Below are 23,050 nucleotides of genomic sequence, written 5' to 3'. Positions count from 1 at the left end.
CTGTGGTTAGCTCGAATAGTCTCGGCCTGTGACTGTTTTAGCTTAGGCCCAGACCCAAATTTATACAATGTTCTCGGGCCTGGCAGGCCTTGGTTTAAAGACACAGTTTGCCCAATCTGAAACATATCATATTGCCTTAAGATAATTCGTATTATTTATCCTGTCAAATCCAAGTTAATTACGTAAGAACAAAGCAAGCCAAGCCTAAATAACCAGAGAAACAAGTTATTAGTAGTCCACAAGTTAAAGATAATAACTAGTTTCTACAAAGTTATATAAGTAACTATATAGAAATTTTTATTTAATTATCACGAAAACTTTTAAAGTATCATACTTGTCACTGCATCGTAATACCACAACTGCCGTTGAAATAAATTGTGCTCTTTTTAAAATATAACTCCATTAGTTAAATCTATCTAGTCATAATTAGAACACAATTTAGATCTAAAAAAATTATTTTATCCTTGTATGTATTATTATAGTACAACTAAATATATCTTATTTCATACAACTTAAGAAAGAGAGGGCATTTTAGTCATCTAATTTTATTTATTAACTTTAATAACTATTTATTAGAAATATTTAATTATAATAGTCATTTCAAAAAAGAGTTCAAAAATTTCAGTGGCAATTAAAATATTTATAGAAAATATGGTGCCAATTACGATATTTTGAAACTTTTTGAGTGATAATAATTACGTTAAAAAAATATCCAATTATATAACAGCCACGAGGCCAGTGGTAGCACACCCAACGTGATGGCCTCCGTTGTCGGCAACGGCTTCTACGCTCTAAACAAGAAATCGTAAACGAGACAGTACGAGGGCTTGGTCTTTGGCTCGTGCCTCCTGTGTCAGCGTGCATTACTCCACGTACGCCACCACACCCCCTTTCTTTATTCCCTACATTTCTACATTAACCCCTCCTTTTCTCTTTATCTCCAATTCGACACTCTATTTCAAACCATAATGCTAGCTCCAAAACAAAGAGATCCGGATACATCCCTCTCAAACTTCTTTTTCTCTCTCTCTCTCCCTCCTTTTTATCCCCATCCACCCTTTCCTTCTTCTTCTTCTTCTTCTTCTTCTTCTTCTTCCTCTTCTTCATGCTTTTCTCCATCTACACTCTTGTTTGTACTCCTGTCATGACAAAAGAAAACAAAAACAAAAAGCTTTATTCCAAACCTAAAAGAACGGTAACGTAGGACGAGGAGAAAGTTAAAAGGTTGAGGAGAATCCCATCTCGACGCAACAGAAAGCAACCTGTGGTTTCTGCATGCAAATTTCGTGACTCCGGCCCACTACACTTAGCTACTCTAAACTATTACTCTTTTTTAGGATCTTTTCTAATTATTTTTTTCTAATATATAGACTCACGTAGTCACGTAACTATTGAACTAATCCAAAGCCAAATCAACCTCACAATGACAATGATAATATCCTAATGAAGAGCCAAAGTGGAGAGAAATTTAAATTAATATTGCCATGCCGTGAGATTATAATAATTAGTCTGCCACCAATCTTAAATATTCATCTAATTACTCTGGCATTGCATGGCAAGTTGGCTATCCAAACCTGCACCTTCCCCAGACTAACGCTTTCCAAGATACCTACTAATATAGATAAGATTTGGTTGCATCTAATTGTTGACTTCCAAGGTGCATCTTTCATTAATCATCAAATTTATCACCTGCAAATGAAGTTTTTTTTTTTTCCTATAACAAGGAAAGATTAACTGGTTTTTGACTAAGATTATTAGTTGACTGATGCTTAATAGCATCCAATTAAGATGGCTGACGTAGCTAATTTAGTGTAATATATCATGCCTTTATTTCTCTATATGAATAGAGATCTAGTTGGAAGAATATTGAGATGAGTGCACTTAATTATTAGAATTCAATGCATGTTGTCTTCTTCAATGTGACAAGAGAAATTCTTATAAAAATGTGATACAAGGAGATCTATGAGGAGAGATTGAAAGCATTTTAAAAACTAAGTGCATAAGATTATCTTTTTAAGGATAATTTTATGTGCATATCTTATCTTAAGTATTAGTTAGATATCTGTATAAGTCTAGTTTACCTAGTAAACTATTAATAAATATAGTTAATGAAGCCATTTTAAACACAAAGACTAAAATGTGATCATCATAGTGTGAGCTTAATTGCACCCTTCACCTGATATCACATATAACTCATTTTATGCAAATTTTAATTAAAAAATATATAAATAAGTATTTAATTATAAAATATTTAAAATACACTAATAAATATACTTATGCATGCCACATACACACACACACACACACATATATAATTTCAAACTGTGTTTAAACAAACTCAGCTTGACCAAATCCCTACTCATACATGATATAGAGTTTTAAACTAATTAATAATATAAAATGGTAAGAGAGCCAGTCACATTGTATGGAAAGGCGTGCTAAGCCCTAATATGCATTAATTAATTTTAGGTTTATTGGCCATCTAGCATATTTAGACAAAGTTTGTTCTATCTCAATCTAAATTAGCAAAAATCCTTTATAAAACAATACAAATATTATTGGCATGCACTCCTCTATACTCTATATATAGTGAAAGGAACATAAGGTGGGAAGCAAAGGAGATTAGGATTCCACCACCTACCAATGCCAATGCCAATGCCAATGCCAATGCCAATGCCAATGCCAATGCACTAAAATTTCAAAACCAAGAGGCAGAGGTGGACTCGTTGGTGGTGATATTTATACTGACCCAAATTAAATATACCATCTCTTTTTCATGTGGACCACTAACTTAGGGCCAAGTTTCCACGTCAACATATTCCGAGGAATAGTCTCGGCATGTGGACTTAGGTACTTTTAGTGAAAATTTATTATTATTATTATTTTCAGATAACTTATATCTATCTATACGTGTATGAACTATGTGGATTTCGATTCAATGTTTTCCTTTACATTCTTTGGTTAGCTAAATGTCTTTGTTTTAGTCTTTTAGGCACATAAAATGTCAAATGATTAATTGCATTTCAAGGTACTTTATAGGAACTGGAAGAAGCGTTACACTATTGATATTAAGAACTATAATAATTGCTAACCTTTTCATACGTCGCAATCCTTTTGAATAGTATTCAACCTTAGGCTATACTTTCATTTTAGTATCTTCTCTTATAACTTTCAGTTGGACTATTTTGGATTTCTACGTTGGATTCCAATAAGCACTCGTTCATTCATTTACGAAATAGATATAGTTTTTTATTTTCAAATAAAGTTTTATTATTATGTAATTAAATAATAACTTAACTTATTCTTATCTGTTAATTTATCATTCTCATTTTCTTATTTCATACCATTTTTTAAAATTAATTTAACTAAACAATAACTTTCTTATTCCATACAACCTGAACTTGAAAACACGATCAAGAAATAGACTTTGACTTAAAAAAAATTCATACAACACAAACAAAGATCCGAAGGAGAGAACCAAGTTCACATAAGTTTTTGATGCATTTTAATATCGTTAAAGATGACACAAATGGAAGATAACACTTTCAAACTTGATTAATAATCGAGGATTTTTTTTTGTGTGTGCGTGTATACCTTTAAATAAACTCTTACATGCATTTTAGTTTAATATTTGTATATATATATATATCATTCATAACATATATTATATATGCCTTCTAGTAACTTCTAGATCAAGGTTGAATAATATAATATAAAAGGACAAAAAATTTCCTAACTAAGTGACATAATTGAAAACTACAATAATCAATTTTTCACTTTTAAATTATTTAAATTTAAAGGTTAGTTAACTCCAAAGAGCTATTTATCATAAAAAAGTTTTAAAAGTAATCATGTAAACAATATAAATATCAACATTTCTAAATATATAAGTAAATAAGTAAATTTTAATATATATATATATACATATAGAGAATAAAAATATAATCTAATAATATATCATTATGGATTCGAAGTGGGGCATTTGCATTAAAAAAGAGTGCTTTTTATTTTTTAAAATAATAAAAATTAGTATTTGCACGCATCACTTCTATAAATTATGCGTATTTTATTATAAAAAATGTGTATTTATTATAAGATGACACCTTATATCTCCCCAATGTATTAATCATAATCATTGGCTAAAAAACTCTAAACATTTTATATTTTGAAAGCAAGTAACAAAAAATCTCGCATCACTAGTTCATTCTTCACTAACCTAATCATCAACATTAAAACTAGCACTAAAGCAACCATGTTAATTAAAATTCATCTACGTAAATTAATTGGAACGAGTAGGAATTCAATTAATTATGTTCTCTTACGATTCTTCTTTTCTATTTTACTCATTAAAATTTAAATCAATTAGATTTCAGCAATTTAGGTATTTTAAATAGAGGGTAATCAAACTTATGAATTAAGCCATAATCGGAGCAATCACACTGTCCATTTGCTTTAATTTCGAGTCTAAGATTCGGAAAAAAGTTAAAAGGTATCTGATAGATTTGGTATTCTGCTTTAATCGAGCTGTGTTGAGTTGAATTGAATATATGTTAGAGTCTAATAAGTTAAATTAGTATAATTTAGCTGATAATATTTTTAATATAATTAATTTATATAGAACTCGATTCGCAAAGAGGAGGAAGATAAAATTAGCATAAATATATTAAAATATATGGTGATAAATATAAAATTTTTAATATTATATATATAAAAAGAATACAATAGTATAGAATACAAAGCCGATTCCTCTTTCTTTGCTGTACCCTTCTTGTTAAAAAGACAACAAAGACGCGCACTGCGCCTCTTTCTCTCACTAGAAATCTCTCACCGGCTCTTTCTCTCTGTACACGCACATCCCACCGGAGCTCCGGCAATGGAGTTCGGGAAGAGGATGAGGAGGTAGAGGTGAGAGTCGTCTCTGAACCGTCGCCGAGATCTGGGTAATGGGGGAGGAAGAGTTGCGCCAGAGAGCAAGATCCGATCTGTACTAGCCTCAAACTAGGGTTTATTACCCAGTTCTATCGTTGGGTTGCCTCGGAGTCGCGAGTGATGGAGTTGGGAAGCAGGGGAAGGCGGGGAGGCCTCTCGCGGTGGGCGGCAGCGGTGGTGGCGATGGTGGCGGTCGCGGCGATGGCAGCGGAGGCGGCGGAGGGGGAGGGAAGAAGGCGGCACGCGTATGCGGCGATGATGTACATGGGGACGCCGCGGGATTACGAGTTCTACGTCGCCACTCGTGTGATGATGAGATCTCTCGCGAATCTTGGCGTCGATGCCGACCGCGTCGTCATCGCCTCCGTCGACGTCCCAATCCGATGGGTCCAAACACTGTACGTTTATTTATCTCCGTTATCTTATCCTTCACTCCGTTAGCTTATTCCTTGAAAATATCGAAAATCTAATGACCTGGGACTTGGAAATTTGACGTTTTTATTCTGCTCTGCCGGTGCGGACTGCGATGTGCAATCTTTAGTCTGCCTATCATTGCCCATTAATGGCCGACGGAGCTAGGAAGATGATGCAAACTTTTCTTCTCCCTCTTTGCTTGGGGGTTGGGGGGTTAATTTTGAGGGAGGAGGAGGAGAAGAAGCGGACCAGACTAACTAGTAGATACTTAGATACCGCCATGGATGTATTCTCTTGCGTTTCCCAAAATACCCTTTCCCGTGGCCTGCGATTTCTGCGGGGGTGTTATTGTCTTTTGCGTTGTTGACTTTCTGTATTTGGGATGATGAAGGATGAAGAGTTGAAGAAGATGATGGATGTCCACTTCCAAAGTCCGAAACTTTTGACAATTTCATAACAATTTGCAAATTAGTAGACGTGGTTTTATGTCAAAGAAAGAAGAAAGTAAAAGAGAAAACAAAGAAATTAAACTAGACCTTAGCTTCTTTCTTCTGAGATTTGTCTTCTATATTTCTAAAATAACAATAAATAATCACTCAGAGATGGGGACTTTGTTGAGCTCTTTGATTTCGTTAGATTTCTAGTATTTGGTTAGAGATCTGTATGAGTTAGAAGAGATGATTAGACTGCATCATGGAATTTTACTGGGTTATATGAAATCTAATTATATATGTCAAATCAGTTGTTCTTATAAAACTTACAGAAAATTTAACTCGGTTGGGAAAACTACTAAGACAAGTACTGACTAGCGTCTATGATTTTTTTTTTTAATGAAATCTACAGGTACTATAAAATAAAACTTTCATTTTGTATTCTGATAAGGATCAAAAGTGGGTCCCCTCTCTAAGGTTTTCACTTGTGATAATTTAGAGAGTTTCTCCTCTAAGTAGACCCTGTGAGGCATACATTGTATCACAATCTAGTTGTTGGTTTTCTAATGCCTGCTATGTGATGTTTGGTATTTGTCTTTGAAGACCTGCTGGCTGTCACAGGTTACTGTATATACAAAGATATTTCTTAATGCATTATCTGATTATGCCATAAATTAATTATGGCAGAGAGTTTGTTTGACTGGCAGTATGACTAGCCAAAGGATGGATTAGCTGACTAGGTAGCTAGTACACACATGGATAATCTAAGAAGATGATTTCCCGCTTAATTTAGTTTAGATTCTTTAGAATGGGATGCACATGTATAATGATTGGACTAGCTTGCTAAACTACTGCAGTACGATTATTGATTGCCCATTCATTTAAATGTTCTTTTAATCACAAACAGGAAAGAGGAGGATGGGGTGAAGGTGGTTTCAGTGGCGAACTTGAAGAACCCATATGAGAATCAAGGCAACTTCAACACTCGGTTCAAGCTGACTCTAAACAAGCTTTATGCGTGGAGCTTGGTGTCATATGATCGAGTTGTTATGCTGGACTCTGACAACCTTTTCATCCAAAAAACTGATGAGCTCTTCCAGTGTGGTCAATTCTGTGCTGTCTTCATCAATCCGTGCATCTTCCACACTGGCCTCTTTGTCCTTCAGGTATTATCAATTATTCTCTCTTAGTCTCTTTATCACAAACAAATTTGATCTCTGATGTGCTGCAAATGTTCCTTTCAATTGCTTTCTTCTTTCTAGAATGTTTTTCACTACGGATAATTTTGGAGTCCTTGAAGTAGTCTTGTATCACCACTTACCAGATATAAAATAAAGTCTTCTGTTCATCAGTTGATTTGGAGTTCTGAGTATTCCATTAGATGGATGTATATATGAGCTGCGATGTTCTGACAGTAAGGATCGCTTTTCATGGAAATGCACACTGTCAATACATCAGCCTGTCTTGTAAAGAGTTATTAGCGAGCGAGCAATATATAATTAGATTGGGTCATTGAGTTGCAGTCGTACTATAAATGATTAAATGCACCAGCATGGACAAATTTTGTGGGGTCTTTGGAGGGGTTGAGGATAGAGTTTCTTTTTCATTTCCAATGAAGTAGGCTAGAGCTATAACAACTTGTGATGCAGTTGATTTGGTAACAATATAGCATACAAATTTGCGATTTGGTGGGGTCAGAAAATGTGGGAAGGCAGATCAGGCAAACGCTCCTGCCCCGCTTTAGACTAAGAGTGTGTTTAGGTCTGACTCCATTATAGGGCGATCTACAGTTTTTTTTGGTTGTTGTGCAGGATTGTTTAAGTCTCAACAAAAAAATTGATTTTAGTCAATTGAACATGATTTGTTCATGAGAACTGTGTGTAAAAGTATGGCAGATCCCACCTGGGCTAGATTCACGGAAATTTTCAATTTTCTCAATTCTCAGAGCCAAAATGACACTGCAGCCAATTTGGCCTGTCCTTCCTATGTAATCTTGCCAGCATAAATCTTAAAATGCACCTTTCCTTCAGAATAGTTAATTTCTGCATGTTTGTTTTGCAGAAAATTACTTTTAGGAAGTGCCTCCAACAGTTAGATATTGTTTTAAAGATTTCTTCCCAACTTTTCTTCCCTATACTTTTAGATCATGGGGACATGCAAACATTGCAAAGCATAAAAAGAGAATTCTATTTCTAATTCTCTCTGTATGCCTTCTGGTTTGCAGCCTTCAATGGATGTCTTTAAGAACATGCTTCATGAGCTGGAGATTGTACGGGAGAACCCAGATGGTGCAGATCAGGGCTTTTTAACTAGCTACTTTCCTGAATTGCTTGATCAGCCAATGTTTCATCCACCTGCCAATGGTACCAAACTCGATGGCACCTATCGGCTTCCTCTTGGTTATCAGATGGATGCTTCTTACTACTGTGAGTACAGTATTCCTTTCTTTTCTTATGGTCATCTATCTTTTTCATCCATGTGGTTGTTGGTTTTAAAGGTCTCTTTTGATTAATCATTATACGTACCTTGTTTTATGGAGAGCTGCTATGACAATGAGTTAATTTTTCTTGATTTCACACAAGAGGGAAATGTTCCTGTTAGTTGGGATTATTATATGAAGATATCTTATTTGTTTTTATCTAATTGCAGATCTTAAGCTTCGTTGGAGCATTCCCTGTGGACCAAATAGTGTAATAACCTTTCCAAGCGCACCGTGGTTTAAACCATGGTATTGGTGGTCTTGGCCTGTTCTGCCTTTAGGCCTTTCATGGCATGAGCAACGTCGAAAGCATCTTGGGTAAGTAAACATGAATATGCTTGACCGTGACCTTCAGTATCCATGGACTCCTAACTCAGCATCTTAGTTTGAAACTCTATAGGCAAAAAAATCATAACAAGTTAAAATAAGCACCAAATAATTCATAAAAGGTCCCTTTCTAACAGTTACACAGTAAGCCAGTATGTTTATTTGACAAGCAGACAAAAATGAAGTGGTTTGCTGAGCTGTGGATGTTGCTGAATTTTTTGTTTTGAGATATATATTGAGTAATCAGATTACTGGTCTCAAACACATCATGGGATAGACAGTGGGATTCATACATTTTACAATGATAACAAGGGTTATGATTATACTTATAGTTTACAAAGATATAAAGGATAGAATGTACCATGTATTAACATTATCAGCTGCTGTTGCTATCATGGTGAGGGTAAATAATCACTGGGTCACATTTTGAAGTTATGCTTTATTGTTATTTAGAACTGAGGTCTTACACGTGCATTCAGAATCACATTTGACATGCTTTACTACATTTGAGAACTGAGATCTGCTCTCTTGTTTCCTAACCTTTCCCTGGGGAAATTGTTGTGGACAGGTATGGATCTGAGCTACCGGTGATCCTAATCCAGTCAATGCTGTACATGGGAGTCATAGCGGTCACCCGACTTGCACGACCTAGCTTATCAAAACTGTGCTATAACAGGCGTCCTGAGAAGGACACTGCCTTCTTACACAGCATGCTCAAGGTAGCAGCATTGTGGTCTATGCTAGCTGCTTATACTGTTCCCTTCTTCCTCATCCCCCGGACAGTGCATCCACTTCTAGGCTGGTCTCTTTATCTGCTTGGTTCATCAGCTCTTGCTTCCATTGTGATCAATGTCTTCCTGCTCCCACCACTTGCAGTCCTCACTGCATTGCTGGAAATTGCGGGTGCACTCTTTGTGTTGGCATTCCCTTGGTACTCAAATGGTGTTATCAGAGCCTTGGCATTATTTGCTTATTCAGTTTGTGCCGCGCCACTCTTGTGGGCATCCCTGGCGAAGATAATGGCCTCCTTGCAAATCCTTATTGAAAGAGAGGCATTCTTTCCGAGACTGGGAGAATCCACACAAACACCTGAGTTCAACAAGTTGTACTGAGTCAGCATGGGTATCCTGCGAAGGTGGTTTAAGTGCTAATCTCACAATGCTCCAGCGATTTTGTCTGCTCAGGTGTGCCATCCTGTAACATCATGCATTGTAGTTATCCTATCAGGCGAATCGAACTGCTAAGAATCGGGATGGTGTTAATTCCGACAGGGAGTGAAACGAACTACATTTGGTTTACCAAGGAACTTGATGTTTCTTGTTATTCATTTTATTTATTCCTCATGAATGCGAAGCTTCCTAAGTTAAAACACATCCTCATCTAGGCTCCGATTCATTGAAGGACTGCCCTTATAAACTGCTTTACATGCTGATCTAGATCGAAATTGATTCCAGCCCCTTTTATGTACTTCATCACGAAATCGGCATAAACAACTACAGTTTTCAGACACAACGTTAGCTTGCAGATCCTTGATTTTATTCGATGATAGTTTTGCTCTGCCCTCGGCCTGATCATCTATATCGTTCAACCTTTTGCATCCAACCATTGTAATTTTCAGTCACAAAACTACGACAAAAAATAAGTTCCAATAATTAAGGGCAAATTAGGAAAGAAACGTTCTTAAGCTGTTAGGCTAGCTGAATGTACGTCTTCTGATGCATGCAAATATTCAAGTAATGTATAAGAGGTATGCTTGAACAATGTGTCAATAGACAATCTTAGAAACATGAGATGCTTGGATTCTTACATCTCAGGAAGATTACCAAGAAATGTCAAGAAAAGCTTAATTCACTGTCAAATTTACAGAAAACAGTTCGGTCATAATGCAATGAAATGTACATGTATAGTTTCATCCAGAAAGCCAAGAATCATCTGTACCATCCTGTTTCGGCAATTTGGGGAGTAGCTGATGACAAGCTTATAACATCTCTGACATAAGTTACAAAGGCGAAAAATCAATGACCCACCTACTAAGACGTACACCTCTAGATTGCATGAATGCATAAGAATGGATTTTCATGGTCCCTCTATTAAAAGTCAGCAGAACCAGGACTTCGAGGGAAAGGAATTGCATCCCTTATATTATCTATCCCAGTAGCAAACTGTACAAGTCTTTCGAACCCCAAGCCAAATCCAGCATGAGGAACTGAAAACAGACACAAAACAGCAAAAGTTCATCATACATTCTGTTCTTAATCAGCTCAGAGTAGGGTGATAAAGCTATACAGTACGGAGAGGCAAGTTCCCTCAAGTAATGGGTCCAACCAATTAAATTTATCTTGAATATGCAACAACAGCTGTTTGCATTTAAACTTAATAAACCATCATATAACTCAACTATATGTGCTTATTGCTGCTTCCAAACCTACATATGTAGCACATGCTTGCATACATACAGACCAAAAATTTGTTATTTGATTGAACAACTACCATAACACACTTTGGGTGATTCTCTAATAGGTTTTCTCTTGTATAGAATGCATGCTCATTACATTTCATCTAACTAGTTGAAGTTCTATTTGAAGTTAATAAAATCTCCCTCTATCATGGAGGTTTAATTAAATAAGATATCTGAAGAATCTCACTCCTTGACACATTCTATGGCCCTAAGCAGGAGGAAACAAAGAATCTCCTACAGAAATCAAGTCCTTCCCTTTTCTTTTAATACTACGAAACCGACGAGACACTGGAGACAATTTTCGTAATTGGCATGGAAATACTTCATAACTTCATATATATATATATATATATATATATATCTTGAAGAGAAAATGCATGAGAAAATGTCAGCCTTGCAATTTACAGAAGTGTGAGAGCTCTAACCTGACCCAAAACGTCGAAGGTCAAGGTACCACCAGTAGCTATCCTTGTTGAGATTCAACTCCTCCAATCGACCTTCTAAATGTTCAAGGCGCTCTTCTCTTTGGCTTCCACCTATAAGCTCACCAACCTGGATTACAATTAAATGTTATTCTGAATCTAAATCAAAAGGCTAATAGCATGCATCCATAAGAACAAGATTCAGTTGCTTAAGGAGCTATAGAGGAACTGTGGTCTCATCTGCATGTCTAGTGCAAGCAAAATCATTAGTATTAACATTGTTTTTGAGAGGTCATGACAGCCAAAAGTGCCTGTCACAGTATCTTCACTCTACCCGCTACATGATGTGCTTTAGCCACCTTGAAGGCTTTCCATAAGTGCCATGGTAAGCCAATATAAGCTAATTAGTCCACTATATAAACAGCCAATAATTAGCTACCATCAGCTCCAAAGAGATAACTACAGGTATTCCTCTCATATGCAAGTCTGTATTTTTCCCAGACATAAGTTCTGATTGGTGTTACAATTGTAAATAATGCTTATTTAAACTTTTAACATTCAGACTCATTATTCATTCAACATGATGCTGGTGATGAAAATGAACTAATATTTTGGAGGCTGGCCTGGTGTCATAGACTTAAGGGCCCTGCCATGGCATCCACTGTACTAAGCGCAGTTAGTTCCCTTTCTGCTATATGCTCACAACCGGCCATATTTTTAGCACCGATGACCACAACCTTGAAACTTGAAAGTTGATAAAAGCAAGCACAATAGCATCACAACTTTAAATGAGTTGAAAGTTGAAACCTTGAGCTTTAACTAGACATAGAATGGATATATCTATGCCACAGCCTTTACAGTCAACGAATTGCAACTAAGTTGGATTTATGTCTCTAGCATGAACACAGATCCTGATACCGGTCAACATACTAATTTGGCACTAGTCACTATTTAAAATGTCCTAAATACTGTTTGACTAAACATCTTGGATATTTGCTAATTATTCTCATGAAAACATGTTAGTAGATCCGGTATCTGATCGTCTTCAACATTCACCATCCTATCCTTTATGTTTCCTCAGGGTAGTAATGGGATGAGGAGAAAGATGGTTGGAGAGGAGTAGAGGGACAGCAGTTCATCTGATGAAGATAAGATGATAAGAATAGAGGGATAGAAATTAGAAAAAAGATATTGTTGGAAGCACTTCTAGAGACGGTTGGATCAAGGAATAAGAATAGGATAGAAAGAAATGGAGGAAAGCTTGGTCGTACAAAGTCACCTGCATTTGCTAGAGATGGGATGAGCGTGTTTATGAGTTTGCATGAGCATGTCTGCAGCACAAAATTAAAGTGCAATGGAGAAAAAGCTCTTTCTTTTTTCCTTTCTGCTACTTACCCTAGGAACCAGCAAATCCATAGCAGCCACTGTCTTGTTATCATCATTCTGCCGCATATAGAAAGCCTTGATTTCCTAAAAGAAGAGCATATGTATTGAGGAATAAACACAATAGTGTCATCTTGACACGACTAGAAAAGATAAGTACACAGCATACCTTTGGATAATCTCTGATTATTACAGGGCGTCCACCAAAAGCAACTTCTGTAATGTATCTTTCATGTTCACTTTGCAAATCCAATCCCCACTTTACCTATAAATATTGAAGCAATTCTGTCAGATTTCTGTTCTTCCAATCTATCCTGTTCCCTCCTCTTTTTCTATGCAAGATAGGCCACTCATGAATTCAATAAACACTATATGATGGTTGACTTGCATTATCTGGAAGAGGCTCATTTTATTAAGTGAACAAATATACAGAGGGGTCTTGTAATGGAGTTTGTCAACAGTAGTGCGGCTTCTTGATAAAAGAGATTAACATAGCTTTGAATTGTAACAAATGAATCTCCACATGCAAAAAGTTTTTCTGAATATGAAAGCTATCATGTTGATATAGAGCTTACTTCTGGGCAGAAGTATCAACAAGACAAAAGAAACTATATTTTTCACAGTTAAATGCCAGCCAAATCAATTGTCTAGATTGTAGAAAGAGGATTAATCATCATTTGTTCGAGACAAACTAATTGCAAGTATACATCAAGTAATGTCCAATGGTTGCTTATTCTGCTTATGTTCTGTCAAAGTTGTAAATGGAGTTTGGTTGGCGTACTAATGACCGATTAACATCACAATTAAGAACCAAGCCATCAGACTACAAGTAGGAAGTACAATATTGCGAGAGTTGCAAAAAGAGATCATCTTAGACAAGTACGGATCTATATTTTTTTCAAATTTCACCAACAGTAAACAAATACTTCAAGATTTTATGACCAATGAAAATCTCACGCTTATCTCCATTAAGATGCCTCTAAATCTTCAGTACCAACACAATGTTCCATCTTGTTAAAGGATAAGAATGGACATGAAAGAAATCATGGATAAGTCTGTAAAATAAATCATGTTACAACATGTTATTGTCTTACCTATTATTTAAATAACAAACCAAAACAAGTTAGGAGAAATATGCATTACCGGGAACTCAAATTTCCTTTTTGCCCTGAGAAGTAGCTCGACAGCATCAGAGTATGTCAATTGTACAAATTTTTTCTCAACAACATCCTGGTGACAGTAGAAATAATTCACATCATATAAGTCCCATAAGTTGCAGAGATGCTGCACCGTTGGAGAGGAGTCACAGAAACTAATTGAGGTCAACAATGGAAAAGGAATAAAGACCGTACACTTAATCTATCTATAATTCCTTTCTCAATCCATGTATTTAAGAAGTTCATGTCTTCTTTACAATTTTCTAGAACATATTTAACCTGCAAGATGGAAGAAACATCAGACCAGTTAAGCTCACTAGGAAATGAAAAGCTAACAAAGAGACCTTTCCTTACCCAAATAGAGACCAAAAAAAGAAGAAGGAAAAGAGGTTATTGTATAGACAGAAAAAATTAAACAGATGCAGATAGATGGAAGAGGAAACCTACTACATACTGGAGATAGGCAGTCGCACAGGCCATGTCATCGTTCAGATCCGCGAAGGCAAGCTCAGGTTCAATCATCTTTGCACAGGATAGCAAGTATGAGAGATGTATTTCAAAGTTTTCAAAAAGAAGAATATGATGCTTGATCGATGAACTAAAAGAAGTGCAAGCATCCAAGTACCCAAAATTCAGCCAAATGTCTTGAGGTGTTTGAATTTTCAGCCCTAAATGTAGGACCAAAAGTGTATACCTGGAGACAGTATCAACTTTCACGAAATGAATTTAAGATTATTCAAAATTGTTCAATATGAAATATGTTGTGCGTTTTGTGCAGATCTAGGAGAGAAGGAAAACATACATCAGATAGAGCAGATGCATATGTTTCGGCATTTAGTTGACCAGACACTGTCAAGAATGCAGGTTTCCCAAAAAAGTCCTACCAGAAGAGAAATTTACCTAAGGGACCTCGAAAGAAATTAAAAGCAAAGCACTTAGAACAGATGAACCAATTAGAGAGTAAGCTCACCTGTGACCAATCAACTGCTCCTTCCTTAGTAGTAGGAATTGTATGGACAGGGCAATCATTGCCTTCATGAGTATTAGGAATCTGTCAATTACACAAAATTAGAGGGACCACCAAAAGATGGCACAGACAACATGAAATGGTCCACAAATATTAAAAAAGAAAGCTTCCAATCTTCGTCACTAAGAGTCAAGACAAAATCTAAGGAAAAATGAAGACAAGACGCCATCTCAAACTGAACAGCGTGGTATTTGTCAGCCTACTTCGACTGGTACAAGAAACCTAGATTATAACATTCGCGTCAAAATCATTTTTTCCTGTCAAATTTAATTACCTACAATATATTCCAATACACCAAATTTACTGGTATCACTTCCACGCATAACACCATGATTCTTGTCATGGGCTTTCAATCTAGGGTGTCATCCTATACCTTAATCTATATATAAAGAACATTGCATACTATTCCCAATATCACATCACCATGATATGTACAGTCTTCTACTGATATATTCGTAGGTCAAAGATATATAAAGAAAATCAATATATAAAAGGAAAATAGTGTAAAGGCAATTTTATAGTTGGTAATCTATCACTATCACTTATGTTTATCATAAATGTCTAGATGCCCTGTATTTTGCAGGTCAATACTTAATAGTTAACCAGTCATTACCACGAGTAGATGAATTATTCTTGACTTTTTTAAATTTAAATGTCATGATTAGAAACTTGATGTTGTTGATCATCAATGTAGATGCCTAATTATGCAAATTCATAAAAACAAAAAGTGCCAAACATTAGTAAACGATAAATGTATTTTAGACCATAAAATGGTGAGAGAAATTCAAAAAAGAGGTTTCAAGAGTAGATTTTGCCAAGTCAGTCACATGGTTCAAGTAAGTTCAATCAACTAAATATATATCATCTCATACAGACCTTTCCATTCCTCAAAAGAGTACTAAAGTATCTGATGATGAATACCTGAACTAGTTTAGGTGTTGAGATGGGTCGAAACAATTAAAATGACCATAAAGCCCTACTGATAAATAATTAAGCTTATATTATTTAAATGTTGACTCAATACAAAAGAACATGAAAAATTACCTACCAAAGTAGTCACACAAAATTGCTCCCCTGCTCCCTCACAATCTGAAGCAGTGATTATTGGGCTTGAGATCCAAACAAATCCATTTTCTTGAAAAAAATTGTGCGTTGCATATGCCAATGCATTCCTGACTCTTGTAACCTAAACAAGCAGTTACAGTACAATGTTAGAATTTTGTACTGATCAGATTTATCAAAGTTGTCTAATAAGTAGCAAAGGAGAGATACAAAAAAGATAACCGCCTGTATCAACGCATCAAAAAATGAACAAGAAATAATAGCATTTGACCAAAAATGATACACAATCCAAAGAAATCCAACAATCTTTAAAGGGATCGGTCTCATACATTAAACATTTATGAATAATGCTCTTTTAGGGTAAATCCAGCTAGACATAACAGCAAGGGACTTTAAATGTGGCTATCCTGCAACTGAAAATCACTCCACAAAAACATAATTTACGAAGGATAAGATCATACTGAACCAAATGTATTTGTTCGAGGTCGAAGATGGGCTATGGTTCTCAAAAATTCTCTAGTTGCTCTCTTCTTTTGTATAGGATATGTCGAGGGGTCACTTTTTCCAATCTGTGAGAAAAAGGAAAACACAAAAATGTAAGAGAGCTATCAAAACATGAAAACAAACTTAAGAATAATATTCATGTGTCAGCATTACGTGCATCGATAGATGTCACTAGGCATATATATATATATATATATAAAGTGTGTGCACATGGGCGGGTGTGGGTGTTTGAGTTTTGTGTCTGTGCACGCTCTGGGGAGGGTGTGATGATTTATTTATTTTCTTTGCTCAAGTATATTTATACTTTGAAGAGAAGTAGAGAACCACAAATCATTAATCAGAAGTTATTCTATTTCTCATTCTTCTAGACTATTTATTATCATGCCTACGGCATTGCTAAAACACATACACCCAGTGCCCTTCTGATGAATAGAATGTCCATATGATGCTTGAAAGGAACATTTATTATGTTCCCTGTATACAACACCACTATTTAAACTGGGAAATGGATAGATAATCCTTCTACTGGAGATAACAGAAGAGAAGTTTAATGAAGAAAACTCAAGCTGAAGTGAGTTCATTACCATGACAAGTCTTGCTACCCTCAGCTCGACTTTCTGCTTTGTTCCTTGACTGCTTACAACAACTCCCTCTACTAGTATTGATGCACCGACGGTAACAGCTCCTGATTCCACCTGATAACAAAGCCAGTTGAAAGCTTGACTAATGTAAAACATGAATTTGCTGAAGAAGTTCAGTGTCAGCATTCACTAGAGGTTAGCTTAGTTAGCATATAGTTTGTAAAAGTAGAGTACAGTTGAATCTTGGTAGGAAAGACTATTACACAGAACTATTCATAGTCTCATACACCTTTAAACCATGTGAACCATACTAGATCTACAATTTTCTAGGAGAAAGATGGGACAATTGAGCGGAAACTTTTGGTTTCTGGAATGAGATAGATGAATAGTAGGAAAGAGGACTTTTAAAATATATAGTCAAATCAATAATTAAAATTACAATTTATTTTATCTGTAGAATAATTTGAATAGTGTTTCTAAACTAGAGTAGGGTTATTTGATGTTTGCTTTGTAATCTAAAATAATATTCCCCGACATAAAATAGAGAAATTTATAGCACACCCATGTAGAGGGATTTTTCCGCACTTTTCTGCCGTATAGAAAAAAATAATCCTGAAGCAAATGGGGGAGTCCAGGCTAGAATATAAAATTGTGGGTTGGCTCTACAAGGACTATGTGGATAAAACAAGATAACTGAATGCCAATTTATATAAATGCAACCAATTCTAGGCTTCAAGCACAATAGGGACATGTTGAGATATAAGCATAACAATGCACTGTGCTCTAAAGACTAGTATCAGTAAAGTTGCAATTGGTCATTATTACGGTTGTCATGATCAAAAACATTTACAGGAAATCATTCGACCAAAACAATTTACAAACACATAAGATATGTTTTTGTGATGAATTCTGCAATATGAATAATAATTAGACTTAATTTTGCCTAATATATTATCTTTCTAGCTAAAATGAAAGAGGGTGGCCTTAGGTTGAAGCACGTAATTGACATGACGATACAGTTCAACAAATAAAAAGAGAGTACATAGAGAAAAGATTAATACCTGGTCATAGCCTTCACCATCAGAGTTCATCACGCATTGCATATTGGATAGACATGAACCATCATTCACCTACATATATATATGTAGAGAGAGAGGTAAACGATCCTTAGTGAGTGAATAATTGTAGCAGCATTTTCATCAAATATTAGTTAGTGAATAATTGAAGCCAATCTCTGTAAAGGTCATTAGATTGGCTACCCCCAAATAGTTAGGGACAATAGGCTTCTTGTTAAAAATGTAATATTAATGTACAGGACATAAGTACTATATTATCACAATCTTCAACCACTACAACTCAATAGAAGATATAATCATATAATTCGGGCTAAGGAATAGTCTTACCATAGTTATCAATAGTTATCAATATTATAGTGCAAAGAAGTTGGTTTTCATAACTGAAGAATATCATTTCAAATCAAAGAATTGCTCGATCATTAACTCTATCATGAACAAAATGAAAGAATGCGATAATTCTCTTCTCAAATGGTCCCAAAGGAAGATTCAATCCGGATGTCGTTGCTTTTCTTCCACTAGCGCGACCCTAGAAAGCCCATTACAGCATTCTTGAAAGTTTTGTTAGATACAGTTCATTCCAATCCTATTATCCTACGGGCTATATATCCTGTTTTTGAAAAAGGAATTCAGGAAAACACTTCAGTAACCTAATAGGAAAACACCAATATTTCATGTTGCAATGCAGAAGAAGAAATCGATTGCAAGAACCTAAAATTATTCCTAACCTCGATGAAGGTAACGCTGCTTTGCACACGACAAGTCCGAACCCAACCCCTGACGACGAGCTCCTTTCCGACCCAATCCAATCCCTCGTCGGGCCCGCCTTTCACATCCACAATCCTTACCCGCTTCCGGAACTCTCCAACGCTCTCGACAGCCCCCGGAACCGCCTTCTCGCAGGCCTCGGCGTCGGCCGAGAGCGTCCCACTGCAGAAAACCCTAAATCTTTGTGAGGAGGAGGGGAGAGGAGGGTGGTGGAGGAATGGAAGGAGAGGAGAAGGAGATGGATATGGGAGTGGTGGGGAGGTGCGTCTAAGGTTCCGAAGACGACGGGGGAGGAGGAGGCGTGCGGCGTAGCGTCGGCGGAGGAGGGAGGAAGTGGCCGGGAGGAGAGAGGTAGCGGCGGCAGCGGCTGCCGCCATCATCGTGTTGTATGGCGTGAGGAGCGAATTCTATCTTTGGCTACTGGTCCTCACTCGGTTTCTTTATACGACCGAGCCTGATCCCGTCTATGGCTGGTCCGGGTTCAAAAACCTCTACTATTCTGCTTAAGTGCTAAGTGCTAACCAAATAAAAAGAGTTTAGGGGTCAATATGTAATTTGACCTTATTCTTTCCTCCGCCGCCTCGCCGACGCAATTCCCAGTACTATGTCAGTGTCGTCCAATCTCCGAACTCGATTGAGCTCGAGCTTTTGAAGGCAATCAAGCGAAGCCCAAATCTCCCATGGAAGCTACAGCCACTTCCTCCCTCCTCCTCCCCCACTCCCTCTCCTCTTCCTTCTCCCCATTCCTAAACCCTAACCTTTGCTTCTTCCCAAGAAGAAGACCAAGGACCCCTCCTGTCTCTTCTACCTCTAATGGTCGCCTCCCCGTCCTCCGCCTCTCCCTCTCCGACTCCAACTCCATCACCAACAACAGCCCCATCCCCACCCCTTCCCCTCAACTCCAACCCCTCTTCTCCAACTGGACCCCACCCCGCCCCTTGTGGCGCGGCCTCACCGCCCTCGTCCTCGCCGGACAAGTCTTCCAGCGATCCCTCTCCGGCCGTCTCCACCGCCGCAACACTCTGCAGCAATTGCAGCGCGTCGGCCCCTCCTCCTCCGGCGTGGCCCTCCTCACCGCCGCCTTCGTCGGCATGGCCTTCACCATCCAATTCGTTCGCGAGTTCACCCGCCTCGGACTCCACCGCTCCGTTGGCGGCGTCCTCGCTCTCGCCCTCTCCCGCGAGCTTAGCCCAGTCGTCACCGCCGTCGTCGCCGCCGGGCGCGTCGGCTCTGCCTTCGCCGCGGAGCTTGGGACTATGCAGGTGTCCGAGCAGACCGACACGCTTCGCGTGCTCGGCGCGCACCCAGTGGATTACCTCGTCACGCCCCGTGTCGTCGCCTGCGTCTTGGCTCTTCCAGTCCTCACCCTCCTCTCCTTCGCCGTCGGGCTGGCATCCAGCGCCCTGCTCGCCGATACCGTGTTTGGTGTCAGCATTAATATAATTCTTGATTCTGCTCGGCGTGCACTCCGGCCGTGGGATATCTTGAGTGCCATGATCAAGTCGCAGGTTTTTGGGGGTATAATTGCGATTGTTAGCTGCGCTTGGGGGGTTACCACCCTCGGCGGGGCGAAGGGGGTCGGGGAGTCGACTACCTCGGCGGTGGTTATCTCGCTTGTTAGTATCTTTATCGCGGATTTTGCGCTGTCTTACTTGTTCTTCCAGGGAGCAGGGGATTCGCTCAAGTCTGCCATGGGGTAGTTAAGTTCTTGTTGTCGATGCTCTTCTTCAAATTTTGTCCCTTTCCATCTTGGAGGCTGTCACGATGATGGATGCTCGGAGAAGTTGATAATTCTTCCTTTGTAAGGGAGGGTAAGAATCTACGTTTCGTCTATATTCTTGGTATGCATAATCTTAATTTTTGTTGTTCGATTGTGTTATGGATGAAGATTAAAGAGAATGTGCCTTATTGTTTCCTGATTATAAGACTTTGTAGTGGAAACTCTCTTGTAAATTACTTATGTCCTATAAATGAAGTTTTTGCTCATATTTGTGGTTCATGGACATTGTGGTTCAACGTCACTTGTTGTGATAGTCGTTTCTAAGTCAACTATAACTGATTTGCCATGATTATGCTGAAGGGAGGCATTTTTGGGGTTTTTGTTTGGTAAAAATTGTTACTCATTGTATGTTCAAACTTCAAACTGCTGTTTAAATAGTACAGAATATGTTCATGTTCTTTTGACATAAGGATATGTTTAGAGTTACTGATTTTTACTCCACAAACCGCGATAGACTATTATTTCCTTTTTCATTTCGATTTCAATACATTAATTACAATACTATTATAGGATCGAGAAGAGGTTCTATTTTTCTAAACTCATGGATCATAGTTTGGATAGACTACTATACTCTGAAATACTAATATTGCTCTTTAATTTTAGCATTGCTGTAAAATAGTTGTGTCACTGCACTTGCAGGACTTTGGATAGGCTATCTAGTTAAGATATTTTCCTTTTCAAACTCTGTGTATTTAATGAAGGTTGTAACTTATGTGCAAAATTTTCTGGATTCAAATGCCATATAATCAAGGTGTATGAATGGTTTTGTAATCAGCAAGCGTATAACAAGCTCCTCCTATCTTACCTCTTGTAGTCTCATGCAAATTTTGTATTGTTAAAACAAGTTCTATTTTCACCTTAAAGTTATGTTCAAGTTCCTCTTCTTTTTCTCACCGAGCTTCTTTGTAGACAGTCTCTGCTATTTAACTTTCACTTGTCAGGGTATCTTATTTACTGAAATGGATTTTGAATATATGCATGATTTTGGGTGCATTAGAGCTGCAAAGCTATTTACGCACTAGAAACTCTGAACTATGATTTGGCTTTGTTCCTCCATACTCCTTATTTTATTTATTCGAATACATATTTTGTTGATGTTGTAAGAGCCAACATTCAACATGTGGTATTTTTGTATCTGTAAGTTAAAATCTCACAGCTTGTTCAGTCACATATTTACTGTAGCAAAGTCTAGTAGATATTTTTATGTTCTATAGGTTAGATCAAACTGGGTGTGATTTTCTAATTATATCGGAGTAGATCTTCTTTGAATCTATAATAACTAATAAAGCATCTTAATATAATCATTTAATCCCAATACTATAATGTTGTGTGCTACATTATATATCTCCATACAGTGTAGTTGGCTGTTGGAATACCACATTACTTTGCTAACAATTGGTCATTGTCCAGTTCACCTGTAAATTTGGCGTTTGATCAGTTGTTGATGTCATGACTAGGGTTGCTGCATGTTACTCTTTTGCTTCCTGCAATTTTGTTAAGATAAAGCTACAGGTCGTCATATTTTTCCTAGACTATTGGGTGGCCCAATGTCTATAGAGCTTTATCTTGAAACCCTATTTCATCCATAGTTTTCTGAGTCTAGATGTAGAATTTAACCCTGAAGGTTTCTTAGCTTCTTGCATTAATTTATAGATGTCTTTACCCGGTAGATAGTTGTAAGGTTTATATGATGAATTGGTCTTGAATCCTATCAGCTACCAACAGGTTTGGACTCAATTTTGAGAATGAGAAATTAAAGGACATCAAGTTGATTATTTTGTTAGAAATAATCTACGCCATTTGACATCTGTTGAGTAGAAAATTCATATGATTCTGAGGATTCATGCATTTGATCATGATCTATTTATCGTTATAACATATAACAAACCTTGAATCTGTCTGATGACCTCTATCTTGATCATGTAACTTGATATATGAATCAATGCCCTTTTCCTCTTTTTCCTCTAGCTTCTGCCAATAGTTAGAAGATCTTACAATCATCTGTCCTTTGATTTTTAAGGTACCAATTTTAGTGACGAAAGCCACTTCTAACTGTGGAAATATTATAGTTGAAGATCCCATCAATAATTTGTCATTAATGAAAGATGGTGTGACTACACTTTTCACTTCTTTACGACCAGAAGAGCTCAACCAAATTGTTTGCACTAGCTGTTACTACTGCTTCTCCATTTCTCCAACCAATTTAAAGTGAATTCCTTCCTGTAAGGCTAGTATTAGCTCAAAAGTAGTAGTGG

The 23,050-nt window shown here is 37.2% G+C and overlaps 3 protein-coding genes across 3 annotated transcripts; 2 read left to right on the top strand and 1 right to left on the bottom strand.

Moving 5' to 3' along the window:
• The first annotated feature begins 4,735 nt into the window (after positions 1–4,735).
• Positions 4,736–9,951, top strand: LOC140783745 (putative glucuronosyltransferase PGSIP8). Its single transcript, XM_073130766.1, has 5 exons — positions 4,736–5,327; positions 6,682–6,940; positions 7,999–8,200; positions 8,424–8,571; positions 9,149–9,951. Exons 1-5 carry the CDS (start codon positions 5,050–5,052, stop codon positions 9,690–9,692), a joined length of 1,431 nt encoding a protein of 476 aa, XP_072986867.1. The 5' UTR covers positions 4,736–5,049; the 3' UTR covers positions 9,693–9,951.
• A 448-nt stretch (positions 9,952–10,399) lies between these two features.
• Positions 10,400–19,483, bottom strand: LOC140783744 (asparagine--tRNA ligase, chloroplastic/mitochondrial). The gene is made up of 15 exons (XM_073130765.1): positions 18,976–19,483; positions 18,236–18,304; positions 17,178–17,288; positions 16,551–16,658; positions 16,076–16,213; positions 14,971–15,051; positions 14,803–14,880; positions 14,626–14,694; positions 14,448–14,522; positions 14,196–14,279; positions 13,987–14,073; positions 13,013–13,108; positions 12,856–12,930; positions 11,464–11,590; positions 10,400–10,786 (listed from the first exon to the last, which is right to left on the bottom strand). Exons 1-15 carry the CDS (start codon positions 19,393–19,395, stop codon positions 10,671–10,673), a joined length of 1,734 nt encoding a protein of 577 aa, XP_072986866.1. The 5' UTR covers positions 19,396–19,483; the 3' UTR covers positions 10,400–10,670.
• A 50-nt stretch (positions 19,484–19,533) lies between these two features.
• On the top strand, positions 19,534–21,014 carry LOC140783746 (protein TRIGALACTOSYLDIACYLGLYCEROL 1, chloroplastic). The gene has a single exon (XM_073130767.1). It carries the CDS (start codon positions 19,696–19,698, stop codon positions 20,713–20,715), a length of 1,020 nt encoding a protein of 339 aa, XP_072986868.1. The 5' UTR covers positions 19,534–19,695; the 3' UTR covers positions 20,716–21,014.
• The last annotated feature ends 2,036 nt before the right edge of the window (positions 21,015–23,050 follow it).

This window comes from Typha latifolia, chromosome 3 (genome assembly GCF_019914945.1).
Source record: "Typha latifolia isolate L0001 chromosome 3, TyphaL0001v2, whole genome shotgun sequence".
In the NCBI taxonomy this organism is placed as follows: domain Eukaryota; kingdom Viridiplantae; phylum Streptophyta; class Magnoliopsida; order Poales; family Typhaceae; genus Typha; species Typha latifolia.
Note: the sequence above shows the minus strand (reverse complement) of the source record. Positions and strands in the feature narration are given on the sequence as shown.